Source organism: Vipera berus (genome assembly GCF_964194415.1).
Source record: "Vipera berus genome assembly, chromosome: 15".
Classification (NCBI taxonomy): Eukaryota; Metazoa; Chordata; class Lepidosauria; order Squamata; family Viperidae; genus Vipera; species Vipera berus.
In genome coordinates, this window is record NC_138218.1 from 4,796,869 (window position 1) to 4,816,481 (window position 19,613).

A 19,613-nucleotide genomic window follows, 5' to 3' on the forward strand; every position below is an offset into this window, starting at 1 on the left:
AACCCTACACCACTTCAGACTAATGGCTGTCCAGTCTTTTCTTAAAAACCTCCAGTGTTGGAGCATTCACAGCTTTTGGAGGCAGGTTGTTCCACTGGTTAATTGTTCTAACTGTCAGGAAGTTTCTCCTTAGTTCTAGGTTGCTTCTCTCCTTGGTTAGTTTCCATCCGTTGCTTCTTGTCCTGCCTCTTCTTTGTGGCAGCCCCTGAGATATTGGAACACTGCTATCATATCATGTTATAGCTAGTTCTCAAGTTACAAGAGTTCGTTTAGTGGCCGTTCAAAGTTACCACGGCACAGAAAAAGCGACTTACGATCATTTCTCACACTGAAACGACCTTAGCCACATTCCTCACGGTCATGTGATCCAAGTTTCAGACGTTTGGCATCCGACTCGTAGTTATGACGTTGGCAACGTTCCAGGTCACGCGATTCCCTCTGGCGATCTTTCAGCAAGCAAATTTCAAAGGGGGGTGGGTGGGAGAGCTGGATTCACTTAACGACCGTGTCACTGATTTTAACAACAACAGTGATTCGTTTGAAACTGCGCCAAGAAAGGTGGTAAAATTCATTTAACAACTGTCCCACTTGGCAGCAGAAAATTTGGACTCCGTGGTGGACTTACTGCGAGAGGGACCTTGAAGTCCTAGTGGACAATCGCTTAGAGACGAGCCCGCCGTGTGTGGCAGCAGCCAAAAAAGCTAACACGATCCTTGGTTGTATAAACAGAGGTGGAGCAGTGGGCTAATGCCTCCTTAAGTAACACCAGCTGCCTGCAATTAGCGCAGGTTCGAGTCCCACCAGGCTCAAGGTTGACTCAGCCTCCCATCCTTCCCAGGTAGGTAAAATGAGGACCCAGATTGTTGGGGGCAATTAAGCTGACTTTGTAATAATGCCGCTTGTGTGTGTGTGTGTGTGTGAAAGCCCTAATAAGCAGGCATATACATAGAATGAAGGCTACTGCTAAGCTTGTAAGCCGCCCTGAGTCTTCGGAGAAGGGCGGGATATAAATGGAATTAAAATTAAAAAAAATAATAAAATAAGAATCAAAATCACGTGAAGTATTAGTACCGCTTTATAAATTCTCTAGTAAGGCCACACCTGGAATCCTCCATCCAGTTTTTGGTCACCGTGTTACAAAAAAGACGTTGAGACTTTGGGGGAAAAAGTGCAGAGAAGAGCAACTAAGATGATTAAAGGCCTGTAGACTAAAACATATGAAGTACGGCTGCGGGATTTGGGAATGGCCAGTCTAGAGAAAAGAAGGACTGGGGGGGAGCGGATAGCAGGATTCCAGTGTTTGAGGGGCTGCCACAAAGAACAGGGGCTCAAATTATTTCCCAAAGCACCAGAAGGCAGGACAAGAAAGAACAGATGGAAACTAACCAAGGAGAGAAGCAACCTGGAATTAAGGAGAAACTTCCTTAACAATGAGGACAATTAACCAGTGGAACAGCTTGCCACCAGAAGTCGTAGGGGCTCCATCCCTGGAGGTTTTTAAGAAGAGACTGGACAGTCACTTGTCTGAAATGGCATAGGTTCTCCTGCTTGAGCAGGGGGCTGGACTAGAAGACCTCCTAGGTCCCTTCCGGTTCTATTCTGATTCTGACTTTCCGGATGTGTTGTTTTTAATGGTTTGATCATTTCCGAACTCTAAGCCGCCCAGTGTTGCTGGGTTGGAGTTGAGCGGCTCTAAAAAAAGAAAAGAAAAAAAGAGTTAAATAAACGAAATAAATCTGGGGAAGAGTCTCTCCCGTGTGCCAAAACACGGGCCGGTTTCTTTTGATGTCCGTTCTGTCTCTGAGGACCCGGACTGTTGGGGGCAATAAGCTGACTTTGTAATAATTTGTATTTGTATTTATTAAATTTGTATACCGCCCTTCTCCCGAGGGACTCAGGGCGGTGAACAGGGCACAAATAAATAGAGGATACAAAAATTTAAAAAAGAATTAAATAATTGCTTGGGGGGTGGGGAAAGCCCTAATAAAACAGGCATATACATAGAATGAAGGCTACTGCTAAGCACATTGATTTGTGCTTCTTAAATTGTAAGCCGCCCTGAGTCTTCGGAGAAGGGCGGGATATAAATGGGATTAAAATAAAATAAAATAAAATAAATAAAATCTTCACAGCCACCTCTGCGTGGCAGGGATATGACCCAGCAGCTCCTTGCAGTGAACACCTGAAGATGCCACCGTCAGGAGCGGCTTCTTTCTTTGTGTTAATTAGGAACGCACAACCACATCCTATTAGGCCAGGAAAAGCCGACGACGACGCTGGTCTTGCAAACGACTGGGAACCAGCCTTCCAACCGAGGAAGGCACTTAGCCTTGAAATCATCTGCCGCGCGGAACAAAACCCGCCTGGAAATTTACATGTTTCAAGCAAGTTCAGACACCTCACTTCCAACGCTACTGAGATTCCCGCTGCTTCCTTAACGCGGGAAGACCCCGGAGATCCCTTCTCATCCACCCCCCACCCCCGTGCCGTTTCCCCCCCACACACACACACACACTTCTTAAACTCAAAAGCCGGCGAATAGATTAGCTACCCAAGGCCGGTTGGGCAGCCTTGGAGGATAATGAATGGATGCCACTTTGAAGAGGGGAAAAGTTTTTAAAAAAAATAAAGCAAGGTGTTCTTCCAGAAAAGGGGGCACCCCTCCAGCAGCCACCTCCCTCCCTGTATTTCTCTTAAAAGGCCCCCCAAGATGTGAAATATGCAGCCCAGAGATTGTCAGCTTTCGTGCTGTAATGTCCAACGAGGGGCCATGGGGAAGGAACAGAGAGCTGATGCTTAGGGAGATGTGGTGAGGGCATCAGAAGATCACTGGGTGCCTTTATGCTGCTCTTTTCTGCACACTTTCCAGAGTCTCAACAATATAAAAAAAGATGTTGGGGCTTTGGAAAAAGTTCAGAGAAGAGCAACTAAGACGATTAAAGGCCTGGAGACTAAAACATACGAAGAACGGCTGCGGGACTTGGGGTTTGGCTAGCCTAAAGAAAAGAAGAAATAGGGGAGACACGATAGCAGCGTTCCAGTATCTGAGGGGCTGCCACAAGGAAGAAGGTCGCAAAAGGGGATCACGTGACCCCCGGGACACTGCAACCGTCGTAAACGTGAGTCAGTTGCCAAGCATCCGAATGTGAGTCACGTGGCCCTGGTGGATGCTGCAACGGTCGTGTGAAAAATGGCCGTTAAGTCACTTTTTCCCCCCAGTGTCACGGTAACTTTGAACAGTCGCAAAAGAAACGGGTGTAAGAAGAGGACTAGCAGTATATGCACATTTAGGCTGAACCCTTCAGAAAACTTACATAGGTCTTGACATCGTTGAAACCCCTCAGATCCTCAGAAAGATTTCTAGGAAAGAGCACATAGTCTTACCAGCAGTAGTCCAACAGGTGAGGAGGCAGGACAGGGATGTAAACGTGTTGCCAAAACATTGGGTAAAGCAAGGAGGCTGAGCCGTGGACGCAGGCAGTTAACTGAAAGAACAAAAAAAACGACAAATATCAGCTCAGCTGGGCAAAACGGGGAGATCCATCCCAAGATTATTCCAACACAACTCCACCGGTTGGTGAGCTCCAGATGGAGAATGGAGAAAGTGCCTCAGTGGACCCTCTCGTTGATAGCTGAGGCTAGATTTTTGATCCTTTCCCGGGGTTGAGAACATTGGGCAAAGTTTGGGCAACGTCAGAGCAGAGCAGAGCAGAGCAGAGCAGAGGAGAGAAGAGAAGAGAAGAGAAGAGAAGAGAAGAGAAGAGAAGAGAAGAGAAGAGAAGAGAAGAGAAGAGAAGAGAAGAGAAGAGAAGAGAAGAGAAGAGAAGAGAAGAGAAGAGAAGAGAAGAGAAGAGAAGAGAGTGGAGTGGAGTGGAGTGGAGTGGAGTGGAGTGGAGTGGAGTGGAGAGGAGAGGAGAGGAGAGGAGAGGAGAGGAGAAGAGAAGAGAAGAGAAGAGAAGAGAAGAGAAGAGAAGAGAAGAGAAGAGAAGAGAAGAGAAGAGAAGAGAAGAGAAGAGAGTGGAGTGGAGTGGAGTGGAGAGGAGAGGAGAGAAGAGAAGAGAAGAGAAGAGAAGAGAAGAGAAGAGAAGAGAAGAGAAGAGAAGAGAAGAGAAGAGAAGAGAAGAGAAGAGAAGAGAAGAGAAGAGAAGAGAAGAGAAGAGAAGAGAAGAGAAGAAAAGAGAAGACAGTGGAGTGGAGTGGAGTGGAGTGGAGTGGAGTGGAGTGGAGAGGAGAAGAGAAGAGAAGAGAGAAGAGAAGAGAAGAGAAGAGAAGAGAAGAGAAGAGAAGAGAAGAGAAGAGAAGAGAAGAGAAGAGAAGAGAAGGGAGTGGAGTGGAGTGGAGTGGAGTGGAGAGGAGAGGAGAGAAGAGAAGAGAAGAGAAGAGAGAAGAGAAGAGAAGAGAAGAGAAGAGAAGAGAAGAGAAGAGAAGAGAAGAGAAGAGAAGAGAAGAGAAGAGAAGAGAATTTTTCATTGGTCAAGTGTGATTTGACACACAAGGAATTTGTCTCGGGTGCAGAAGTTGTCAGTGCACACACAAGCAACAAGTGATGCATCATGATCATAACCATAAAATACAATCATCATTCACAAGATACAACGCTCAGCGATAGTCATCGGATACTCAAAAAAAAACAACAATCAATAAATCATGTGATACAAACAACAAAGTGATAGTCATAAAATGCCAAAGGAGTAGGTAATAGGAAAGATGTGAAGGTTAATAGTACTACAGCCCTACTACGTGGTTTGACATCCTCGGGCATAAGCCAGTGTGGTGGGAATTAGATGTTCAGCAGATCCTTTGTTGTGCTTTTCGGATGACGTTTGTGATGTCAGGTGTCCATTTCAAGTCCTAAATTCTTAATAGAAACTTGAAGGTCTCTACTATTGATACTGTGTTGTCTAGTATTGTAAGAGGTGGTAGAACAGGAGGGCTTCCCCTAAAATCATAGACTAAGAACTCATAGACCATTACAGGGGTCCCCAACCTTGGCAACTTTAAGGCTTGTGGACTTCAACTCCCAGAATTCCTCAGCCAGCTTGAAGTCCACAAGCCTTAAAGTTGCCAAGGTTGGGGACCTCTGGACTATTAAACCACCTCACAAGACTTTGCTTCAGAAAATCAAAGGCGGGGGGGGGGGTTAAGTGAAAACAAGCCACCTCAAAGCCACCTTTGGAAGGCGTTCCGCCACAAAGCTTGAGGAAACTACGGTTTGATTTGCTCGCAGTCCCCCATACTTTCACTCGTTAAGGGTTACTTCCTACAAGATGTTTTGTTCGGCACTACGATGGCCAAACTTGGTATGTTAGAAAGAGGTTGGCCAAAGTTCCTGGAATGGAGCTTGGGATTTGGAGAATCCAAAGCAGGAAAACAGCCATTTAAAAAAAAAACAACCCTCTAAAAATAACAGATTTTGTCATTTGCTCCTCGAGAAACAGATGCCTCCCCTGTCTTGTCTTCCCTTCTTCCCAACAATTACACCCAAGGAAAAGACAGACAAGGCACGGATAGTCCCTTAGTGAGCTTTATGACCGAGAGAGAAGCTTTTTAATGCAAAAAACAGAATTTTATTCTATATGGTGCTCATAAATTCGGAATCCCTGCCTGAATTATAAGGAATTCTAAGTATACTGCGGGGGTGTCGATACGTGGATCCAATTTTTGCCTGCTAAACTTTTTTCAAATGCCTTTTCTACAAAGAAAAACATTCCTTAATAGCAGTTCTTAATAATCTTCACCTGAAGAACAAGAGGCTTCGCCATGGAAGTTCTTTAGTTTGGAAAACTGAGCAAAAAACAAAGCCAAATCCGGAATGAAAACATGGAATCAATTGACTAATTGCCGATGTAGGAACATTTTTCAAAATTCACCATTATCCATCCCATGCTCCTTCGTGACTGGTTTATGGAACATACTAGAAAATTAATCTGTTTTGGCTTCGTTTCGAATGACAGGCAGGGTTGTCCTAAAAGGAGCCAAGGCAGAAGAAATATTTTTCACTGCCGGTTATAGAATAGAATAGAATAGAATAGAATAGAATAGAATAGAATAGAATAGAATAGAATAGAATAGAATAGAATAGAATAGAATAGAATAGAATAGAATAGAATAGAATAGAATAGAATAGAATAGAATAGAATAGAATAGAATAGAATTAAAGAAAATAAGAATACAATAGAATAGAATAGAATAGAATTAAAGAAAATAAGAATAGAATAGAATAGAATAGAATAGAATAGAATAGAATAGAATAGAATAGAATAGAATTAAAGAAAATAAGAATAGAATAGAATAGAATAGAATTAAAGAAAATGAATAGAATAGAATAGAATAGAATAGAATAGAATAGAATAGAATAGAATAGAATAGAATAGAATAGAATATGGAATAAAATAGAATAGAATAGAATAGAATAGAATAGAATAGAATAGAATAGAATAGAATAGAATAGAATAGAATAGAATAGAATAGAATAGAATAGAATAGAATAGAATAGAATAGAATAGAATAGAATAGAATAGAATAGAATTAAAGAAAATAAGAATAGAATAGAATAGAATAGAATTAAAGAAAATAAGAATAGAATAGAATAGAATAGAATAGAATAGAATAGAATAGAATAGAATAGAATAGAATAGAATAGAATAGAATAGAATAGAATAGAATTAAAGAAAATAAGAATAGAATAGAATAGAATTAAAGAAAATTAGAATAGAATAGAATAGAATAGAATAGAATAGAATAGAATAGAATAGAATAGAATAGAATAGAATAGAATAGAATTAAAGAAAATAAGAATACAATAGAATAGAATAGAATTAAAGAAAATAAGAATAGAATAGAATAGAATAGAATAGAATAGAATAGAATAGAATAGAATAGAATAGAATAGAATAGAATAGAATAGAATAGAATTAAAGAAAATAAGAATAGAATAGAATAGAATAGAATTAAAGAAAATAAGAATAGAATAGAATAGAATAGAATAGAATAGAATAGAATAGAATAGAATAGAATAGAATAGAATTAAAGAAAATAAGAATAGAATAGAATAGAATTAAAGAAAATTAGAATAGAATAGAATAGAATAGAATAGAATAGAATAGAATAGAATAGAATAGAATAGAATAGAATAGAATAGAATAGAATAGAATAGAATAGAATAGAACAGAACAGAATAGAAGCTGGAAGGGACCTTGGAGGTCTTCTAGTCCAGCCCCCTGCTCAAGCAGGAGAACCTACACCGTCTCAGACAGGTGATTGTCTAGTTTCTTCATAAACATCTCCAGTGATGAAACTCCTACAACTTCTGGAGGCAACTTCCGTTCCACTGGTGAATTGTCCTCACTGTTAGGAAGTTTCTCCTTAATTCCAGGTTGCTTCTCTCTTTGATCAGTTTCCAACCGTTGTTTCTTGTCCTGCCCTCTGGTGCTTTTGCTGGAGTTCAATTCATACTCTCAAAATCAGGCTGCATGGTGCGGAGTCTCTCCAATCCAGACACCCCACATGTCTAAGTCAACAGCATTAGTGTCTGTGTGTGTGTGTATGGGGGGGGGGAATTAATTTGCCATTTATCCAGGGGAAAAGCAAAACAAAATGAAACGAACAACCTCCCTCTGCAATCAATACCTATTTCCCGAACGAACGGCTAGGAAAAACCAAAAACAACATTTTCTTAACAAGCTTTTGCGACTGGTAAAACCTTGCGAACTACAGATCTAAACTCTGATCTAAACCCAACTGGAACATTGTGGATAGTAAAGTCATTTTTTTTTAAAAAAAAAATAAGAAATGTAACGAGAACGGGCTTAAGTGTGCTGTGACTTTCATCTCTCCAGCGCTTGATGGACTCTTTAAGTAGCATTAAGCCAGCATCCTTATCCAACAAAATTGCGGAAAACCGAGATTTTTATCATCCCCCCCATCGGAGTTCGCCAAGAGGTCACGAGGAGATCCATTCTGAAAGCATCGTCGATCCATTCTTTTCTTCCTTTTTTTTTCCTTTTTTTCCTTTTGCCTCCAGAAAACAAGCAACCAGCAATCTAGCCATCGATGCAGTGTACAAAAACAACAGGCCGGTGTGAATGTTCTTCCGAAGCGATGACACCCAGAAAAGAAAAGTTTTTTTTAAAAAATCCCATTTATATCCCGCCCTTCTCCGAAGACTCAGGGCGGCTTACAATTTAAAGCACAAACCAATGTGCTTAGCAATAGCCTTCATTCTATGTATATGCCTGCTTATTAGGGCTTTCGCCCCCCACCTCCCAACCTGCATTTTTACAAAGTCAGCTTAATTGCCCCCAACAATCTGGGTCCTCATTTTACCTACCTCGGAAGGATGGAAGGCTGAGTCAACCTTGAGCCTGGTGGGACTCGAACCTGCACTAATTGCAGGCAGCTGGTGTTACTTAAGGAGGCATCAGCCCACTGCTCCACCAAGGCAGAGTTAGCAGAGATGGCTAAATCGACCGCTTTGGTTGAAGAAAAGGATGGAAGTGTTTTTGTTTTCTACTTGGAAACCGTTTCTGGACTTTGTGCTCGAGGTGGAGGTGGGTGGGTGGGGGGAATGAAACTTTTATTTTGGGTTTTACCGATCGGGTTGATTTGCTGTTATAGAAATGGCTAGTTTATAATATTATGGAAAAGTAAAAAAAATTGAGGTTCAGGGTTAATGCCTTATTCCAGGGGTCTTCAAACTTGGCCCTTTTATGACTTGGGAGGATTGATACTCCTTGCAGACCGCCGGTCATTTGCCTTCTTTTTAGAGAGTCGTTGAGGCCACTTGGAGGTTTGTCTGTCTCCTCGGGGTCACCTGAGTGGTGCAAATGGGTGTGGAGCCTTCCTGGAACTGCGAAAAGGACAGTGTTGTAGACTGGAGATGGATGATGTTGTATCCCTCCCCCTCTGTTGAGGGAGGGGTTGTTCGGTTTTGACCTAGGTGGCCTCTTTGACCCCTCTTTCAAACCAGGGCAGTGTTGTGAGCATTCACAACTTCGTGAGGTGAAGCTCAGCCAACTTCTAGCAAGGCTAGATTCGCCCATTAGGCTCCGCTGCTAATACCTCCACCAGCGACTCAGCGGGAAAGTGTGCCGAATCACCACCTTCCCTTTTCCAACGTACCGTGCTCAATTTGCTGCAGCAAATGAGGATGCGGCGTTCGTAGAGCATGCTAGCATACAAATGCAGCATGTTGTTGACATCCACGGCGACAAAATACTCGGTCAGATTTCTCTAGGAAGGAAAAGGAGCGAAGGATGGTTAGGAAATTGTCTCCCAGCCAAGGGAGGTGTGACACACCTCAATAGTCACTCTCAAGCTAGCATCTAAGGTGGGAGAGAAACCTTAATCAATCAATCAATCAATCAATCAATCAATCAGAACAGAGCTGGAAGGGACGTTGGAGGTCTTCTAGTCCAACTCCTCTGCTCAAGCAGGTGACCCTAGACCAGGGGTAGGCAACCTCGGCTCTTTTATGACTCATGGACTTCAACTCCCAGAATTCCTGAGTCAGCATAGCTGACTTAGGAATTCTGGGAGTTGAAGTCCATGAGTCATAAAAGAGCCGAGGTTGCCTACCCCTGCCCTAGACCAAGGGTCTTCAAACCTGGCCCTTTTATGACCTGTGGACTACAACTCCCAGAATTCCTCAGCCAGGCATGCTGTCTGAGGAATTCTGGGAGTTGAAGTCCACAGGTCATAAAAGGGCCAGGTTTGAAGACCCCTGCCCTAGACCATGCCAGACAAGTGGCTATCCAGTCTCTTCTTAAAAACCTCCGGTGATGGAGCACCCACAACGTCTATTGGCAAGCTGTTCCACTGGTTGATTGTCCTCACTGTTAGGAAGTTTCTCCTTAGTTCTAGCTTGGATTTCTCCTTGGTTAGTTTCCATCCGTCGTTTCTTGTCTTGCCTTCTGGTGCTTTGGAAAATAAGTTGACCCCTTCCTCTTCTTTGTGGCAGCCCCTCAAAATATTGGGATCCTGCTATCCTGTCCCCCCTCGTCCTTCTTTTTCTCTAGACCGGCCTAAATAATGGACTAATGGCCTTGCAAGACAGGAAATTATCTATCTAATCTTAACTCAACCCAAACCGTCAATATTTTATGATCTTCCTCCGAGATTTCTGCAGACTTTTCTGCTCATAAAAATACGCTCTCTTCCACAAGGCAGACAAGAGTGATTAGCTCAGAGGGGTGATAAGAACTCAAGAGTGCCAGCGTGAAGATCATGGGCAGCACCAACACACTCCATGTGGCTCGTCGGTTTAACTCAAGCCTTACTGGCCAGCTAAGAGGGAGAACCGTCCAGTGGAAGAGGCTAGGAGAATAGCATAGACTCTGTTTTCAAATAAACCTGTTCAACTGGCATGCAGTTCCTCCCTCCCCGTGGTTCCTACTCCATCTGTGCTGATTAGCAAGATATTTGTGTCTAAACAGAAACTGTTTAGAAGTAGTGGCCACTTCCTGCCACCGTGGTACAGATACAACAGCAGCACATGGAGATAACTTGGCAGGGCTGTCAAAAAACAAAAAGGCAATCTTCGTGCTACCCAGATGCTAAGTTGCTAAACTGTGGAGAAAAGCAAAGTCTTACACTTTAGGCAGGAAAAACCAAAGGCACAAATACAGATTGGGTGAGACCTAGCTCAAAAACAGTAAATGTGAGAGGGACCTTGAAGTCCTAGTGGACGATCACTGAACTATGAGCCAGCCGTGTGCAGCAGCCGCCAAAAAAGCTAATACAATCCTGAGCTGAATAAACAGAGGCATAGAATCAAAATCACGCGAAGTATTATTACCGCTTTCTAAAACCCTAGTAAGACCACACCTGGAATACTGCAGCCAATTTTGGTCACTATATCACAAAAAAGATGTTGATAGTCTTGAAAAAATTTCAGAGAAGAGCAACTAAGATGATCAAAGGCCTGGAGGCTAAAACATATGAAGAACAGCTGCGGGACTTGGGTTTAGCTAGTCTAAGGAAAAGAAGAAATAGGGGAGACATGATAGCAGTATTCCAGTATCTGAGGGGCTGCCACAAAGAAGAGGAGGAGGTCACATTATTCTCCAAAGCACCAGAAGGCAGGATGAGAAACAACGGTTGGAAACTGATCAAGGAGAGAAACAGCCTGAAATTAAAGAGAAACTTCCTGACAATGAGAACAATCAACCAGTAGAACAGCTTTGCCTCTAGAAATCGTGGGCGCTCCATCTCTGGAAGTTTTTAAAAAAGAGACTGGACAATCACCTGTCTGAGATGGTATAAGTCCTCCTGCTTGAGCAGGGGACTGGACTAGAAGACCTCCAAGGTCCCTTCCAGCTCCATTCTATTCTATTCTATTCTATTCTATTCTATTCTATTCTATTCCATTCCATTCCATTCCATTCCATTCCATTCCATTCCATATTCTATTCTATTCTATTCTATTCTATTCTATTCTATTCTATTCTATTCTATTCTATTCTATTCTATTCTATTCTATTCTATTCTATTCTATTCCATTCCATTCCATTCCATTCCATATTCTATTCTATTCTATTCTATTCTATTCTATTCTATTCTATTCTATTCTATTCTATTCTATTCTATTCTATTCTATCTATTCTATTCTATTCCATTCCATTCCATTCCATTTCATTCCATTCCATATTCTATTCTATTCTATTCTATTCTATTCTATTCTATTCTATTCTATTCTATTCTATTCTATTCTATTCCATATTCTATTCTATTCTATTCTATATTCTATTCTTATTTCTTATTATTCTATTCTATTTTATCTCCTATTCTATTCTATTCTATTCTATTCTATTCTATTCTATTCTATTCTATTCTATTCTATTCTATTCTATTCTATTCTATTCTATTCTATTCTATTCTATTCATTCCATTCCATTCCATTTCCATTTCTATTCTATTCTATTCTATTCTATTCTATTCTATTCTATTATTCTATTCTATTCTATTCTATTCTATTCTATTCTATTCTATTCTATTCTATTCTATTCTATTCTATTCTATTCTATTCTATTCCATATTCTATTCTATTCTATTCTATTCTATTCTATTCTATAATATTCTATTCTATTCTATTCTATTCTATTCTATTCTATTCTATTCTATTCTATTCTATTCTATTCTATTCTATTCTATTCCATTCCATATTCTATTCTATTCTATTCTATTCTATTCTATTCTATTCTATTCTATTCTATTCTATTCTATTCTATTCTATTCTATTCTATTCTATTCTATTCCATTCCATTCCATTCCATATTCTATTCTATTCTATTCTATTCTATTCTATTCTATTCTATTCTATTCTATTCTATTCTATCTATTCCATTCCATTCCATTCCATTCCATATTCTATTCTATTCTATTCTATTCTATTCTATTCTATTCTATTCTATTCCATTCCATTCCATTCCATATTCTATTCTATTCTATTCTATTCTATTCTATTCATTCTATTCTATTCTGTTCTGTTCTGTTCTGTTCTGTTCTGTTCTATTCTATTCTATTCTATTCTATTCTATTCTATTCTATTCCATTCTATTCCTCCATTCCATCCATCTTTACTCTACTCTACTCCTACTCTACTCTACCCTACCCTACTCTACCCACCCTACCCTACCCTACCCTACCCTACCCTATCCCAAACTCTTGGGATCCAAACTAAAACTGGCAAGCAAGCTTTTTATTCTGATCTACAAGCATTCCCATAAATCTTTATTTTTCCCACAGCAGAGACTTACATTTTCGGGGATGCTGGGAAGTTCCCTGGTGTCGGGCACCGTAAAGTAAGAGTGCTGAAGGGGAAGGGCGGGGGGGGGGGGGAGAGAGAAAGAAAAAAAATAATGCAGCTAAAATTTCCATTTATTTTGACATATTTACACTCTACTGCAGAGATTCACAAACTTGATAACTTGAAGATGCGTGGACTTCAAGCCCCAGAAGGTCCACCCAGCTGACCTCCACACATTGCCAGGAGCATTGATCTACTGCTTGAAAAAAAACAAGAAAAAAAAACTTCAGCATACACCACTGATGCCGTAAACCCAAGGGAACCCCAACTGGACAATCCAAAATGCAGTGATGCTAAATACAAGGTATGGATTTGTTATCGATAGGCTTAAGTGTTCTTTCATATTCATGGAGATTCCAGGAAAAGATCCCTCTTGGCATATCTTAAGCCAATGTGGTGGTTAGGAATGGGGAAAGGTTTCGGGAAAGAAATTCTAAAATAACAAAGGCGGTAGCTTACAAAGAAAACCTATATAAAATGTTTTACAGATGGCACTTAGCACCTGTGAGGTTAGCGAAAATGTTTAAAAATATGTCTGGTAATTGTTGGATATGTAGACAAAAAACCAGGCACGCGTTATCATCTTTGGTGGACATGTCCTAAAGCCAAAAGATTTCGGTCTCAAGAATACATATGTGGTTAGAGGAAAAATGATTAAAAAAAACACATGGATTTTCAAGCCAGAATTATTTTTCTTAGGCACAATCGTACGAAATGATGAGAAGGAATGTGTATATTTAACGCTTCATGTGTTAACTGCGGCGAGAATTGTATTTGCTCAACATTGGAAAGATGAAGAATTACCAGCGGAGGAAGAGATAATTAAGAAAATGTTAGATTGTGCAGAAATGGACAGATTTGACACTGAAAATGAAAAAGAAAGAAGACTCAGAATATTTTAGAACAGGCATGTCAAACTTCCGGCCCGTGGGCCGGATGCATCACGCTGAAACCGCGCCCATCCCATTGCCGGCAATGGAGGAAAAGTCCCGATACGTCACGTGATGTCACGAGTTTGACATGCCTGTTTTAGAACATGGGATGCATTTTATCAATGGCTAGAAAAAATGAGGTAGAGAGAAAGGAGTTTAACATGCATTATTAGTAAGTTAAGCATTGGAAGCCAGACAATATGTTGCTGATAAAATATTAAGCATTTGTGACTATAAAAATTAATAAAATATTGGAGAGGGGGAAAAAAGAATGGGGAAAAGTCATCTCTGCTCCTGGGACTTCTGTGGAGCCCCCAAGACAGTGACTGAAGACTTGCACCCTTCTCCAGACCAAAACAACAACAACAAAAAACCCAGACTTTTCCCATTTTTAGGAAAGCTTACCACACTGAGATGAACTGAAGAAGCCGGCTCAGGAATTGGCAGTTTGTAAAGTGTCTGGAGAAGTTCACATCTTTGGCTGTCCTGAAACGAAGAAGAAGAAATGAGGTGGTCTGTCCGAGGTGGTTACGTTCATTGGGAGAAGAACATCTGACTTGGGTCCTTTCTGGAGTTGGCGAACGATAAAGTTTTAAAGACCTACTACACACACAAACAGGGACGCGGTGGCTCAGTGGGTTAGGACGCTGAGCTTGTCGATCAGAAGGTCGGCAGTTTGGCGGGTCGAATCCCGAGTGCCGCGTAGCAGAGTGAGCGCCTGTTACTCATCCCAGCTTCTGCCAGCCTAGCAGTTCGAAAGCACGTAAAAATGCAAGTAGAAAAATAGGGACCGCTACGGTGGGAAGGGAACAGCGTTCCGTGCGCCTTTGGCGTCTAGTCAAGCCGGCCACATGACCACGGAGACGTCCTCGGACAAGCGCTGGCTCTTCGGCTTCGAAACGGAGATGAGCACCGGCCCCTAGAGTCGGAAACGACTAGCACGCATGTGCGGGGAAACCTTTACCTTTACACACACACACACTGGGTCTCGCTCAAACACACGCACCTCTTCAAACCCACAAGAGGAACAAGAAGTCACACACGGAAGTGTATTTACCTGCCCCTTCACTGTGTAGTCTGCCAGAATATTCAGCAGTTTATAAAAGACTTCAAACCACGGGAGGTAACTGAAAAAAGAAAAAAAGAAAAGCATAAATTTGCACATTAACGTTACGAGGGGGGAAAAAACACCCCACATTTCTCCTGCAAAAGGTGTACAGAAAGATCAGTGCTTTTTTTGTAAAAGAAAAAGGTGCCGGAACTCACACACGTCATACAACCCGCCTTGCCTACCCTACAAGGTTCCATCCCAAAAAGGTGCCGGAACTCCGTTCTGGGCGTTCTATGAGAAAAAAAGCCCTGGGAAAGATCAAGCAAAGGAAGCTTGCGGAGATGTCAGCATCTCGCCACTCCTTGTATGCCCCTGATCCCTGAGATAAAATCAGAATATATCAGTCGTGGAGGCAGACTCCTGATGTCTTTTTTTTATTTATTAAAAAGTTTTACAATACATTTTATCTTTAACAAAAAAAAACCCCTCCCAATCCCCTCCCCACCCACCCTCTTCCCCCTCCACAACCCTCACCTTTCCCCTCCCCCCCCCACTTCCCAGAGCAGAATACAGGGTATAAAAATACAAACAATCATAATCTAACTTACACAAACAATCCTAAACTATTTAAACTATCGTACTTTAACTCATATAGATAAACTCCAAACATATATATATATATCATATCAATAATTATTCAAATACAAAATAATACTTTTCAATCTAATACCCAATAAAAACAATCACAAATAAAACAATTTATATCAATTTTCTAAAACTATTCTTCTTTCCAACTGGGCTTTAAATTCATATTATCCTGAAATATTATACAACTTAAAATACCATAGTACCCATAAAAATATTAGACTCCTGATGTCTTTTTAACTAGGTATAAGGCCAAAAAAAAAAAACACGTGATAAGCAAAGTACAGATTTGATTTTCCATGTGATAACAGTGGCAAGAATTATGTTTGCACAATACCGGAAGAACGAAGAAACACCACCAGAAGAAGAAACAATTACAAAAAATAAATAAATAAATACTGGACTGTGCGGAAAGAGACAGACTTACTTTGAGGTGGAAGGAAAAAAGAAGAAGCAAGAACGTTTTCAAACTTGGGACCTGTTTTATCACTGGTCAGAGAAAAGGTTTTAGGGATTAGGAATTTCATTTGTATTAGCGAACGAGATACCCAGACAACACGTTTTGTTGAATGATTACTACTGAATTCTATTTAAAATAATAATTGTAAAACTTTATAAATTTCTGGGAGTCTACTACCTCTGTGAAGATCTGACCTGGAAAGTTAATACAACCCAGGTGGCCAGAAAGGCCCAACAGAGGCTTCACTTTCTCAGGATCTTGCGGAAGAACAGGGTAGAACAATGGCTTGTGACCCTCTTTTACCGATCTACTATAGAGAGCGTCCTCTCGTACGGTATTGTGGTTTGGTATGCTGGTCTGACAGCCGCGGACAGGAAAGTATTACAGAGGGTAGTAAGCACAGCACAAGACATTGTGGGCTGTCCCCTGACACCGCTGGATGACCTCGCCAGGGCTCGCTGCCTTGGAAGAGTGAGGAAGATTCTCAGGGATGACTCACACCCTGGACGGTATCTCTTTACTCTCCTACCGTCGGGTAGGAGATATAGGAATATAGCCAGCCGCACCAACAGGCTGAAGAACAGCTTTTATCCATGGGCTGTTAGGCTGTTGAACGGGAAATAATTTTATAAACTTTATGCACGATTGACTTGCGAGGCCGGTGCGTTGTGCAATTAGCTCACATGGTGTAATAAGATGGTGGGTTTGTGTCACTGTAAAGGGAGGCTCAGCCAATCTCAATGTATACATGGTTGTACTTTGACAATAAAGGTTCATTCTTCATATATAAAAAAAAGTTACTTTTTTTTTTTTGCCCAGAGAAAATGGGAGCATGGTGAAGAGCAAAAGGTTCTTGAAAGGCCTTGTCTTGGACGCTGCAAGAATATTTTGGCTCCGAGTGCTGGGCCAGAGTGATAAATGAAATCAGACACAACAAATACACCATACAATGGCTGGAGAGGGCTGCCGTCAAGATCTCCTTGGAAAGCTAAGTGTCTCTGGAGATTCTCCGTCATCCAGGACAGGGTTGTCCCAAAAGTGCTTTTTCAAGAGGCAACTGGACTTTCTTGTTTTTCTCTTTGAAGACGTTTCACTTCTCAGCCCAGAAGCTTCTTCAGCTCTGACTGGATGGTGGGGAAATGGAAGGATTTATACTCCTTGCAGACAGCTGGTCGTTTGCATCCTTTTTTAGAGAGTCCTTGAGGCCACTGGGAGGTTTGTCTGTGTCCTCGGGGACACCTGAGGGGTGCAAATGGGCGCGGAGCCTTCTTGGAACTGTTGAAAGGACCGTGTTGTAGACTGGAGGTAGATGATGTTGTATCCCTCCCCCCTCTAAACACGGTCCTTTCAGCGGTTCCAAGAAGACTGGCACAAATCACCAAGGAAGAGGTTTCCCAGTTGCAGGAAAAGGAGCCTCTGACTGGACGTTTTATTGTCTGGAAGCAGCACTGGAGGGGAGAGAATATCCCTCAGCCACAGAAGAAGAGAAGAGAAAATAGAAGAGAATAGATGATAGAGAATAGAATAGAATAGAATAATAAGAAATAAGAATAGAATAGAAAATAGAAAAGAATAGAATAGGAAATAGAATCAAATAGGAAATAGAATAGAATAGAATAGAATAGAATAGAATAGAATAGAATAGAATAGAATAGAATAGAATAGAATAGAATAGAATAGAATAGAATAGAATAGAATAGAATAGAATAGAATTACAGAATAGAATAGAATAGAATATGGAATAGAACATGGAATAGAATAGAATAGAAATAGAATAGAATAGAATAGAATTAAAGAATAGAATAGAATAGAAGAAAATGAATGGAATGGAATAGAATAGAATAGAAAATAAAAATGGAATAGAGTAGAGTAGAGTAGAGTAGAACAGAACAGAACAGAACAGAATAGAATAGAAAATATGGGATAGAATAGAATAGAATAGAATAGAATAGAATAGAATAGAATAGAATAGAATAGAATAGAATAGAATAGAATAGAATAGAATAGAATAGAATAGAATAGAAAGGGACCTTGGAGGTCTTCTAGTCCAGCCCCCTGCTCAAGCAGGAGAACCTACACCATCTCAGACAAGTGACTGTCTAACCTCTTCTTAAAAAACCTCCAGTGATGGAGCACCCACGATTTCTGGTGGCCAGCTGTTCCACTGGTTAATTGTCCTCGCTGTCAGGAAGTTTCTCCTGAATTCAAACTTCTGGGGGAAAAATGGGGATGTTGGCATTTCAAACTGCAGTTATTAACCCAGCGGCCGAGAGGAAATGGCCAGCCCGCTCCTCGGATCTAAGCGCTTGGTTTTCTCCAAGGCTTAAGTGTCAAAACCGAAGCCTGCTTAGGGATCTGGGATCTCTTTGCTAAGCAACCACAGGCCGAGAGAAGCTCTCCAGGGCCCTGTGTTTGTCTTTTCACCTGGGGGGAATAAAAAGCTGGGCAGGTGTTCTCTCTTCAAAGGACTCTGGGCTGGCTTCTCTGGGCTCAGGCAGGACCCACCTGAGAGGCCTCCTCCAGATCGGTGGCTTCAGTGGACCTCTTCAACTCTACTGGGGAGTTGTGAGTTGTGTCCAAAGTTGTGCTTCCTGGTCTGCCCCGAGGCTGAAGGTTCATAGCTTTGAGCTAGTCCGGGTGGAATCAACTGACATGTAGGACTTTTCTTTCTTTCTTTCTTTCTTTCCTTCCTTCCTTCCTTCCTTCCTTTCCTTCCTTCCCCTCTTTGCCTTCCTTCCTTCTTCCTTCCGTCCTTCCTTCCTCTTTGCCTTCCTCCCTCCTTCTGTCCCCCTTTTCTCTTTCATTCTTCCTTTCTCTTTTCTTTTTCTTTCTTTCTTCCTTCCCCTTTTTCTTCCTCTTCCTTTTCCTTCTTTCCTTCATTTCTTCCTTCCTTCCTTCCCTTTCTTTCTTCTCTTTCATTTTTCTTCCTTCCTTCCTCTTTCTTCCTTCCTTTCCTTCCTTCCTTCCCCTCTTTCTTTCTTTCTTCTTTCTCTTTCTTCCTTCCTACCCCTCTTTTCTTCCTTCCTTCTACCTTCCTTTCTTCCTTCTTCCTCCCTTCCTTCTTTTCCCTTCCTTCCTTCCTCTTTCTTTCTTTCTTTCTTTCTTTCTTTCTTTCTTTCTTTCTTTTTCTTTCTTTCTTTCTCTTCCTTCCTTCCCCTCTTTTCTTTCTTTCTTCCTTCTACCTTCCTTCCTTCCTTCTTCCTCCCTTCCTTCTTTTTCCTTCCTCCCTCCCTTCCTTTTTCTTTCTCTTTTTTTTTCTTCCTTCCTTCCTTCCCTTCCCCTTCTACCAGCGGAGCAGAAGCAAGCAGAACAGGGAGGGGAGAACTGTGAGTCTCCTTTTCAAAACACAGGGAGGGGCTGGAGGCATCAGCCTCAACCCCCACCCACCCACCCCACCCACCCCACCCCCACCCCGCCCTGCCTGGAGCCCATGGGCCGAGCAAGCAAGCAAGCAAGCAAGCGGTGGCCCACTTGGGGATTGGCGAGGCATGCTTGTCTCCTATTTCATTTGTGACCAAGCACTTCCTCTTCCTCTCCGTTCCTCCAGAGCTTCTGATGAACTCCGGCTTTCACAGGTCAGAGGTTAAACAAAGGAAGGCAAGACCCCTTACTACTGAAATGGCCCCCAGCCCTGCCATAAAATTTTTTTTAAAAAAAAAAAAAGAAGAAAAAAAAGCAGCCCAAGAAGAGCAATTCTGCTTAAAGGACGGGCTGAAAATT

At 41.5% G+C, this 19,613-nt stretch overlaps 2 protein-coding genes across 2 annotated transcripts in view; both read right to left on the bottom strand.

Annotated features, from left to right (window-relative positions):
* The window catches only part of DENND1A (DENN domain containing 1A), a gene marked incomplete at its 5' end in the record, with an annotated part of 212,348 nt that overhangs the window by 105,740 nt on the left and 86,995 nt on the right, over positions 1–19,613 (bottom strand). The window lies entirely within an intron of this gene.
* The window catches only part of LOC308674736 (DENN domain-containing protein 1A-like), a gene marked incomplete at its 5' end in the record, with an annotated part of 40,047 nt that continues 22,080 nt past the window's right edge, over positions 1,647–19,613 (bottom strand). Inside the window, 6 exons of the mRNA XM_081339467.1 lie at positions 1,647–1,692; positions 3,385–3,485; positions 9,121–9,231; positions 12,756–12,809; positions 14,143–14,223; positions 14,795–14,864. Of these exons, the coding sequence (XP_081195593.1) occupies position 1,692; positions 3,385–3,485; positions 9,121–9,231; positions 12,756–12,809; positions 14,143–14,223; positions 14,795–14,864 (418 nt within the window). The 3' untranslated portion in view covers positions 1,647–1,691. The remainder of the gene's footprint in view (positions 1,693–3,384; positions 3,486–9,120; positions 9,232–12,755; positions 12,810–14,142; positions 14,224–14,794; positions 14,865–19,613) is intronic.